The following is a 10,111-nucleotide window of genomic DNA, read 5'->3' on the forward strand; positions in this document are numbered from 1 at the left end:
AAGGAATCAGGGTGGAGACGCAGGTTCTATCTCAAAGCAAAGCGCAAAAGAAGTGACAAAGGGTGGACGCGATCCAAAATTTAACCGCTAGATACGCCCCCTGCATGCCCAATCAGAACGCAGTATTGGCCGCCAATGAAAGCGGAGGGGGGTATGGAAAAGGCGACGCAAATGTGACTCACTGCATAATGGGATTGGAATCGTTAACATAGTAGCTGTGTGACAGGGTCCTTATCAATCAGAGCGGAGGGGGTGGAAAAGGCGACGCCCGCCCGGCCGCCCAATCAGAACGCAGTATTGGCCGCCAAAGAAAGCGGAGGAGGGTATGGAAAAGGCGACGCAAATGCACGCCTACGTGACTCACTGCATAATGGGATTGGAATCGTTAACATAGTAGCTGTGTGACAGGGTCCTTATCAATCAGAGCGGAGGGGGTGGAAAAGGCGACGCCCGCCCGGCCGCCCAATCAGAACGCAGTATTGGCCGCCAATGAAAGCGGAAAAGGCGACACAAATGCACGCCTACGTGACTCACTGCATTTTACTACGCCCCTAATGGGATTGGAATCGTTAACATAGTAGCTGTGTGACAGGGTCCCAGCGATTTCAAAGATCGTTATACGGGACGCATGCTCGTTCATAAACTCGTTATGTGTGACACCCAACATGCGATTTCAACAACGACTCATAAACGATCCAGAAAGTGTGACGTAGTAGCGATCTCGTTCACGATCTCGTTATGTGTGACTGGACCTTTAGTTTGGATGCGGAGAAGGCGTTTGACCGTCTGGGGTGGCCATTCATGTTCGAAACATTGCATCAATTTGGAATTTCAGGTCCATTTATTACTGCCCTGAAAAGTCTATATTCATGCCCCTCAGCTTCGGTCAAGCTTCCTTATGCCACATCTCAACCCTTTCAAATACACAACGGCACTCGTCAGGGATGCCCTTTGTCCCCCCTTCTCTTTGTCATGTGTATTGAACCATTGGCTGCTGCTATTCGCAATGACCCTAATATACATGGAGTAATGGTACGAGATAAGGAGTTTAAGCTATCTCTATATGCGGATGATGTCCTATTGATCTTGTCCCAACCACATATCACCCTCCCGAAATTGCATTCCTTGTTACTACAATTTGGAAGGTTGTCAGGGTATAAGGTCAATCAGAACAAAACGGAAGCTCTGCCTCTTAATATTCCACAGGTGCGGGTCTCCTCCTTACAGGAAAACTACAACTATAAATGGAAAAACATATCCTTGACATACCTTGGGATACAATTAACATCTAAGTATAAGCTCTTGTATCAGCAGAACTATCCTAGTTTATTTACTGAGATAAAAAGGCTCCTGCTCAATTGGAACAAGCTCCCATTGTCTCTGTTTGGAAGAATCTCTGCAGTCAAAATGTCTGTTCTGCCAAAGCTACTTTACCTGTTTGAGACCCTTCCGGTGTGTGTACCATACAAAGAGTTGCGCAGCATTCAGTCTAGTATACTTCAATTTGTTTGGGCCCATAAGAGACATAGAATCAAGAAAACAACATTATTTGACAGTAAACTGAGAGGAGGCCTGGGAGTCCCTGATATTACTAGGTACTATTGGGCAGCACACTTACGTCACATCCCTGCATGGTCTAATCGCAGTGTCTTCTCTAGATGGATGGAAATAGAGACGTTATGGCTAGCCCCAATACACCCTAACTCCTACCTTTGGGGCACCTCATCTAATAAGCCTGACCCACATACCCTGGGCCCTATAGCCTTCACGAAGAGGATATGGGACTGTTGTGTCAAAAAGTTTCCACTTAAATCTGAACACTCTCCATTGACTTATTTTCTTTTTAATCCCAGAATGCCGGACGGTATGCAGGGTACTTCGACTAAAATGTGGTTTGACAGGAAACTCTTTTGCTTTGCTGACATAGTAGACGCACACTCCAGAGTCCTTCTCCCATACGCCACCATAGCTGATAAATTTAATCTCCCAGGCAATTCCCAATATCGGTATTTACAAGTTAGACACCTGATGCACTCCCTTTTTACCTCCTTAGAAGTCTCTATCCCTACACTTTTTGAGAGATTGTGCAGAGCTGGGGCCTCTACTAAAGGCCTCATCTCCGATATATATCATATTTTAATGGCTCCGTGCCCAGAAGACAAGCCAAATCATACATATATGAGGAAATGGGAAGATTTCCTTGGTGAGTCCATTCCCTTGTGTATGTGGAAGCGGATCTGGGATACGGCCTCAAAGACATCTTCGTGCTATGTTTATAAGGAAAATCAGTATAAATTACTTATGTATTGGTATCACACCCCATCACTACTACATAAACTAAACCCAGCTATACCTGACAATTGTTGGAGGTGTGGAGCCACAGGAGGAGACATACCGCACATATTCTGGGTATGCCCCAATATCCAGTGTTTCTGGAGGTTGGTGCAATCTCTTATTTATAAAGTAACTAACCTTCGGATTCCCCTGGATCCTAAATTCTATTTATTAAATATACCACTTGCTCAGCTGGGGAAAAGAGTGAAGCGGTTACTATTACACATGACCACAGCAGCTAGATGTCTAATTGCCCGTAACTGGAGGTTGGCCCATCCACCCTCACTTACCGATCTCCAATCTCGGATCCAAGATGTGAGAAGGATGGAGTATTTATCTGCCCTGTCAAATAACACAGTAGATCTTTTTGAGAGTGTTTGGTCACTTTGGGATACTTATTGGGCCAACAAAGAATAACAGTGAAGTACGGCCTTGATGGAAGCCTGATATGCTCACCCTCCCCAATCCATCCCCCCTCCCTTATGTTTCCCTGTCTAGTATTGTATTGTTCGTCTTGTCATATTCCCTGTTTTCAGTGTATTAGTGGATAATATGGATACTGATTTCTGGTTTACAGTTATTGCTAACAAGCTTGTGAGACATATCTATGCATCCATGTACTTTTTTTGTATCTGTTCTAAAAACTTAATAAAACATTCAGTTAGAAAAAAAAAAATATATATTCTATGTCATAATTTAATTCTTCTTCCTTATGGATTCCTGTATGACATATCGTCAATTATTATATTCAATATGTTCATGGTTAAATTGCACTATTTAACCTGTGCACATATCTGTACATAATTTTGTTTTGTTTTTATATAATTTTATTTTTTCCTTTGACTGACATTGCCTTTATATTTATTTTTGTTATTAGATTTATATGCCTTGAAAAAGGCTCAAATGTGAGCCGAAACGATGGCATTTTGGTTGACTCCTTATGCAGAATATGAATATAAAATATTCTTAGAAACCATATTGACATCTTTTTCCTGTGCATGCCAGAAATATTAGTATTAATGGAGTGAGATTTCTGGCATATGGAACACCACAGCTCGTCATGAATTTAAGGAGTTGTGGTGTCACACCCCCGTCCCACCCAAACCCTGCCAATATTAGAGTGAAAATTGCAAGAGCCCCCAAAATTTGGCACAATTATGAATTGATCCAAATTTTTGTGACTTTTCAAAGCTTTTGTGACATTTTTTTGGCATAAAAGCTTCGATAAATTGGGACCAGAATGTCTTAACAACTTCCACATATCCAGGACGCAGAATGAGATTCACTTCTCCCCTATCACGGCTGAGGATAGAAGCTATACCATCCGTATAGTACAATACAAAGGGAAGGCAAAAAGAATGCCCTATCACTAGGGAAAGAGGGAAGTGGTGACCCCTGACAATACAGCTCACCCTCACCAACCCTATATAGGTTCTGCACTTGTCGCCGAGCAGCAATACCTCACCCTAGGCAAACCCTGATCTGGGACTAAGTAAGAATGGCAGGTATGAGTTCTTCGTCAACACCACTAATGCTAAGGGAGACAAAAGGAAACAATACAGGGGGAGACATAAATGCTACCACCTGAGCCCAGGTACATAGCAAAATTCAAACACTTATCTTAGGAGCAGCTACCACAAACGTCTCTGGAACAACAAGAGGAGACAACCGCTGCAAACCGCAGCCAAGATCAACTATAAACCTCACCCAAGGCACCCCAGGGTGAGGTTTATAAAGGAAGTCAGAGGCTGGCAACTGAGAGGAAAAACTGACAGTTTCCCAGAGTCATGGAGTCCGCTGCTGCAGAAACAAAGAACTGTCAGTTAACAACACATTCTGCAAATCTCTGGGATTTTTCAAAATTTCTGCCACTGGATTGTCAGCCGGCCGTGACACCTCTGTGACATCCCCTCACTATTTTTGTGCTAAATGTCTACAGATCTGCCTCAACCCCAGAGGTTCTGAGGCAAAATCATCACATCTAAACAATAGAGAAAGACAGGCAAGAATAATATACTGTATATTGTACAAGCATTTATTAACAAAACAAGTTTTGAAATGCAATTATATACAGTGTGATATACTTAAGAGTTCCTATCTCCAATCTGGGGCTGCACGTTTTAGTAAATAAAGCAGTGGGCAACCTGAGATTAGTGAATTATCTAAATATAATCCAGTATCAAAACATTTCACAAATGTTCCTAAATGCTCTTGAAATACCCAACTTACTAGCAAAGTGGAGCTCGAATTTCCATTTTGTGGGATCTTAGTGTGCAGCGTGGGATCCCACAAATCTCTGCAGCTGCTCTAAGCACAAGTAATTGCTCTCTGAACTAATCCAGCGTGGTCACATACTTTTTAAGGTTTTACTGAACTGCTTAAGAAGGATGCCGCAGAGCTGGGGTCGTAGAGTTCACTCTTCCACTGTGAATGATCACTGATGGTTGTGGGATCTAACAACCTGGAAGTTCCTTTTGGAGACATTAGGGACAGTTCCAAAAGTTTTAGTACTGGATTATATTAAAAAAAAAAACACTAATCTGCAGCTCTTCACTGTTTTAGGAAATAATAAAGGCAGCCACAGATTTGTTATACGCACTATTTAAAGGGAAAGTCATCAAACACATAGAAACTGCTGGATATTACCCTCATAAAGTGTCAGCAGCAAATCCCCCCATAACAGTGCGTCATGACCACATTCTTATGGTCTGAAAAATACGATAAGTTTAAAAAGAGAGAAAATGGTTCTTTCCCTCACCAATTCTTACTTGAGCAATTGTAGCTGATTTTTAAATAAAACCAGTTGAATTCTAGTATATCATGATGGCTTCTCCCATGTGACTCATCTGACAACAAGACCTGATTAATGATAAAAAAACATTTGGCAAATTCTGCAAGCAAGAATGGCTGCTCTGATCTGTTGGTTTTCTGATGTCGGCAAGACTTGATTTGCCAGTTGAACATTTCAATTATTCACAACATGAAAAAGGTTCCTTCCCTGTGCGGCTTCTTCACATGTTTAACAAGATCTGATTTCTGAGAATTACATTTTCTACAATCAGAACATAAAAATGGTTTATTTTGTGTGATCTTTTTGATGGTAAACAAGACCTGATTTCCTAGTAAAACATTTACCACATTCTGGGCATGAAAACGGCTTCTCCCCAATGTGATTTGTCTGATGTCTAACAAGGTGTGATTTCCGAATAAAACATTTCCCACACTCTGAACATGAAAACGGCTTCTCCCCTGTGTGAGTTTTCTGATGTCTAACAAGGTGTGATTTCTGAATAAAACATTTCCCACATTCGGAACATGAAAACGGCTTCTCCCCGTTGTGATTTATCTGATGTCTAACAAGGTGTGATTTGTGAATAAAACATTTCCCACACTCTGAACATGAAAATGGCTTCTCCCCTGTGTGATTTTTCTGATGTCTAACAAGGTGTGATTTCCGAATAAAAAAGTCCCCACACTCTGAACATGAAAATGGCTTCTCCCCTGTGTGATTTTTCTGATGTCTAACAAGGTCTGATTTCTGAATAAAACATTTCCCACACTCTGAACATGAAAATGGCTTCTCCCCTGTGTGAGATATTTGATGCCAAACAAGATGTGATTTCCAAATAAAACATTTCCCACACTCTGAACATGAAAATGGCTTCTCCCCTGTGTGAATTTTCTGATGTTTAACAAGGTTTCTTTTCTCAATAAAACATTTCGCACACTCCGAACATGAAAATGGCTTCTCCCCTGTGTGAATTTTCTGATGTCTAACAAGGTCTGCCTTCCGAATAAAACATTTCCCACACTCTGAACATGAAAATGGCTTCTCCCCTGTGTGAGTTCTTTGATGCCAAACAAGATCAGATTTCCAAATAAAACCTTTCCCACACTCTGAACATGAAAATGGCTTCTCCACTGTGTGAATTTTCTGATGTGTAACAAGGTTTATTTTCTGAATAAAACCTTTCCCACATTCTGAACACGAAAATGGCTTCTCCCCTGTGTGAATTTTCTGATGTTTAACAAGGTCTGATTTCCAAATAAAACCTTTCCCACATTCTGAACATGAAAATGGTTTCTCCCTTGTAGGAGCCGTTTCATGTTCCACATCCCTTCTGTAACTTTTATGTTGCTTACAATTCTGTGATAAATGGGAATTTTGGACTTGTTTGAAAAGATCTGATGATAGAGTTTTCCATGAAAGGACTGAAGGTATATCTGGGACAACAGCATGCTCCTCATATGTATAATGTGTAATACTTTCATCATCTGTTTTAAATTCTGAAGATATTAGAGGTCCATCTGAACTCCTGATACAGTCATCGGCTACAAATAAAACACAATATTATTATTTTTTAATTATATAATTTTGAAAGTAGATTTATATTTTTAAACCATAACATCAGAAATTAAATTAGGAAACAAATTATTCTGAATCTGTTTTCCAATTTCGAGATCTAAGAGTTACATCTTCGTTAATTCTGATCTCCCATTCCTTGCACCAGTTCTCTGGAATGTGCTACAGTAAATAATCTGATTGATTGTCGCAATGTGACTGTAGGATAATGAGTAATGAGGGACAGGGGGCTACTATACTTTCCGTCATGCTAGGAGACTTTAGGCTATCCCTAACCTCTGGATTACCCCTGAACGTGGAAGAAAGGGGCAGGAGTATGATGGAAATACAGATTAAGACAGATGGGAAAACCAAAATTCAGACACACTGCAAACTCCCAGAAATAAACAGTGAGATACTAAGGAGAAAAGCAAGAGAAGGAAGGCAGAAACAAAAAGACAACAAGAGTTAACACCACAACTGCTCACAGCAATAATGCACAACAACCACTAGTTTGTATCACAACAGCTCACCAGACCTGTATAGGTAAACTATAGCTGGAATTAATGGAATTATCCAGCCAGCATATACAGAAGGGAAGCGAATGATACTGGCTCCCCTACAGCATGTAAACAAAGACACTAACAAGGAGCCCAGCAGAGAATAACTCTTGCTAGTCTTACTAAGTATGTGGTTCGATGCCTGCGTCTCCCTGCGCTGATCACAGATAACAGAGAAGTTAGCAAGCAAGAGTGCCAGAATGTGTAATTTCCACAGATCCTGATGCTGCCATGACAGTTGGCATGCCCTGCAAGCATCTCGTTGTGACATTGATCCACAACATAGACAATTTCAAAAAAGGTTTTTTTTCGAAGATGAAAATATAATAGAGACAGAAGCCAAATATTTAATGGGCTTGTTCGGGACTGTAAGATTGATGGCCTATCCTTAGGGGTACTTTGCACGCTGCGACATCGCAGGACGATGCTGCGATGCCGTGCGCGATAGTCCCCACCCCCGTCGCAGCAGCGATATCCTTGTGATAGCTGCCGTAGCGAACATTATCGCTACGGCAGCTTCAGATGGACTCACCTGTCCTGCGACCGTCGCTCTGGCCGGCGACCCGCTTCCTTGTTAAGGGGGCGGGTCGTGCGACGTCACACGGCAGGCGGCCAATCGGAGCGGAGGGGCGGAGATGAGTGAGATGTAAACATCCCGCCCACCTCCTTCCTTCTGCATATCCTACGGAAGCCGCAGTGACGCCGGTAGGAGATGTTCCTCGCTCCTGCGGCTTCACACACAGCGATGTGTGCTGCCACAGGAGCGAGGAACAACATCGGACTGTCGCGTCAGCGTAATTATGATTACGCCGACGCTGCACCGATGATACGATTACGACGCTTTTGCGCTCGTTATTCGTATCATCAAGCCTTTACACACTACGATGTCGCATGCGATGCCGGAAGTGCGCCATTTTCAATTTGACCCCACCGACATCGCACCTTAGGCTTTGGAACCAAGCAGGTAGCATGGTCTTGCTATCTGTGCAGGTATACATTAGCGCTCCAATTCATCAAGACCGGAGATGTACACTGAAAAATGACATCAGGGACTGGCGTGAGATTTCTGGCATAGGGAACGCCACAGTTTGTTATGAATTAGAGAAGCGGTGACATCACACCTGTCTTCTGGCCAAGCTCTGTCCATTTTTGCGAAGCTGGTTAAAATTGGCGTGAAACCTCCAAAAGTCGCACAATTTATTTTTATTTACATTTATTTTTTATTGACTGTAGAATGGCTATGATGTATCAATGTTTGGAATCAGCGGTACAAAAGGATGTTGATGAAATAGAGAATCATGACTGTAAGGCACTCGGTGTTAATAAGTGCTGAGAAAACCATGCAATGTAAAAACAACAACGGTCATCATAATCAAAGCAAACAAGAGACTATAAAAATATAGCTCTGCAGTGCAGCCAGGCCAACCATCTGCCTTTATAAAATCCTTCTCCAGTCTTCTTTCGAAGCTTATTGAGTAATTCACGGGGGGCAAAAAATGGGTTTTCAGGTTCCATCTGGTACCAAACATCAATGGTGTATTTACTAGTGTCAAGACCAACATAATCCAAAAGCTCAAAAAGACCCATTTGGTAACGGACTTCCAATTTCATTGCAACATCCATGTCTTCCTTAGATGCATGACCTCTTTCATGAAAATGCACGAATTTCATTAGGTATGGTACCAGAAGACGGTTAACAATGAACCCTGGGGTGTCCTTACATGACACAGGCATCTTTCCTAGAGCTTTACTGAAGTCCATGAGAGAGTCAGAAGTCGTTTGGCTAGTCATTGGTGTCTTAATGACCTCCACCAGCTTCATCATTGGTACTGTATTAAAGAAATACAGCCCTACGAACTGATCCTGCCTAGTTGTGGAGTTGGCTATGTCAATAAGAATGTGTTGCTGGCAAATATGGTGTGTTCTGGTGCAAATTTGTCCAGTGTCTTCATTAGTGCATTTTTCCACTTCCAAGTTTTCTATTATGGCTTCCATCACCAGATCATTGCTGTGCACCACGGCCGCTGGGTCTGTGCTTGTGCTGAAGTTTGAGAGGGTTTTGCTGATGAATTGTGGAGCAGCCTCAGGCTTGTCCGCAAACATCTTCTTAGTGACCCTTTTCAAGCTGTCTTCAATACTTTTTGCAGACTTTTTCAAGATGTCATCAGTCTGGTCCACTAAAACAACAGTGTGTCTGGTTGCTGCAGCTACCTGCGCTATCCCAGCACCTATCAGACCTCCTCCGATCACAGTCACGTGCTTGATAGTCAGATTATTCGCAGTGGCGAAGGCCATGGCGAGGCCATGTCTGCTTGTACTGCTGGGAGCTGAAGGACATGCGAGTGATGTCAGCACAGCGTGCCATGATGATTTAGTCGCACAATCTTTTTTCACAACTCTGTGTTGCACAAAAAATTGATTGATAAGTGATTTCTGTCAGAATTCTGGCATTATTTCTTTGAAGAATCAGGGTCTAGGTGTCAAATCTCCTTCTGTAGGGGTCTCCAATCCTTCCAGGGTAGTTTGCCAGTAGTTCACATTCTCTAAAGCAATAATTTTATTAGATATTTTATGGTAGTTTAAAAATGTGGTATTTCAGTGTGCGGCTGTAGTCTTTTTTTCTATTATCTAGCTATCCACACACACACTCACACACACACACACAAACACCAGCCTGTCTCCTCTTCAACTTTAGACTCCTGCAATTAAGAGACCTTTGGTCACATGACGTGATGTCAAAAAGGTTCTTAAGCAGTCCTAATCGGCATATAAACACTGGGGCCGCTAGGAAAATGGGGGCCCTGTGAAATTGCCCAGTTTTCTCTCCCTTTTCCCTAATGCCAGTCCAGCATGCCAGCCTGTCTTCTGTTCAATT

The 10,111-nt window shown here is 42.3% G+C and overlaps 1 protein-coding gene across 1 annotated transcript; it reads right to left on the reverse strand.

The window, feature by feature from the left end:
- Positions 1-5,163: 5,163 nt before the first annotated feature.
- Positions 5,164-9,057, reverse strand: LOC142312810 (uncharacterized). The gene is made up of 3 exons (XM_075351794.1): positions 8,781-9,057; positions 5,446-5,835; positions 5,164-5,363 (listed from the first exon to the last, which is right to left on the reverse strand). Exons 1-3 carry the CDS (start codon positions 9,055-9,057, stop codon positions 5,308-5,310), a joined length of 723 nt encoding a protein of 240 aa, XP_075207909.1. The 3' UTR covers positions 5,164-5,307.
- Between the last annotated feature and the right edge of the window lie 1,054 nt (positions 9,058-10,111).

The sequence above is a fragment of the Anomaloglossus baeobatrachus genome, chromosome 5, assembly GCF_048569485.1.
Source record: "Anomaloglossus baeobatrachus isolate aAnoBae1 chromosome 5, aAnoBae1.hap1, whole genome shotgun sequence".
Taxonomy (NCBI): Eukaryota; Metazoa; Chordata; class Amphibia; order Anura; family Aromobatidae; genus Anomaloglossus; species Anomaloglossus baeobatrachus.

Excerpts from the sequence above, each read along its gene's own strand:
- LOC142312810 (XM_075351794.1), bottom strand. The coding sequence starts at position 9,057 with ATGAAGCTGGTGGAGGTCATTAAGACACCAATGACTAGCCAAACGACT. Across the intron at positions 5,836-8,780 it reads TTATGTTGGTCTTGACACTA|GGGAGAAGCCATTTTCATGT; the intron begins GTAAATACACCA and ends AAAATCACACAG. Across the intron at positions 5,364-5,445 it reads ATGTTTTACTAGGAAATCAG|ATCTTGTTAAACATGTGAAG; the intron begins GTCTTGTTTACC and ends CTCAGAAATCAG.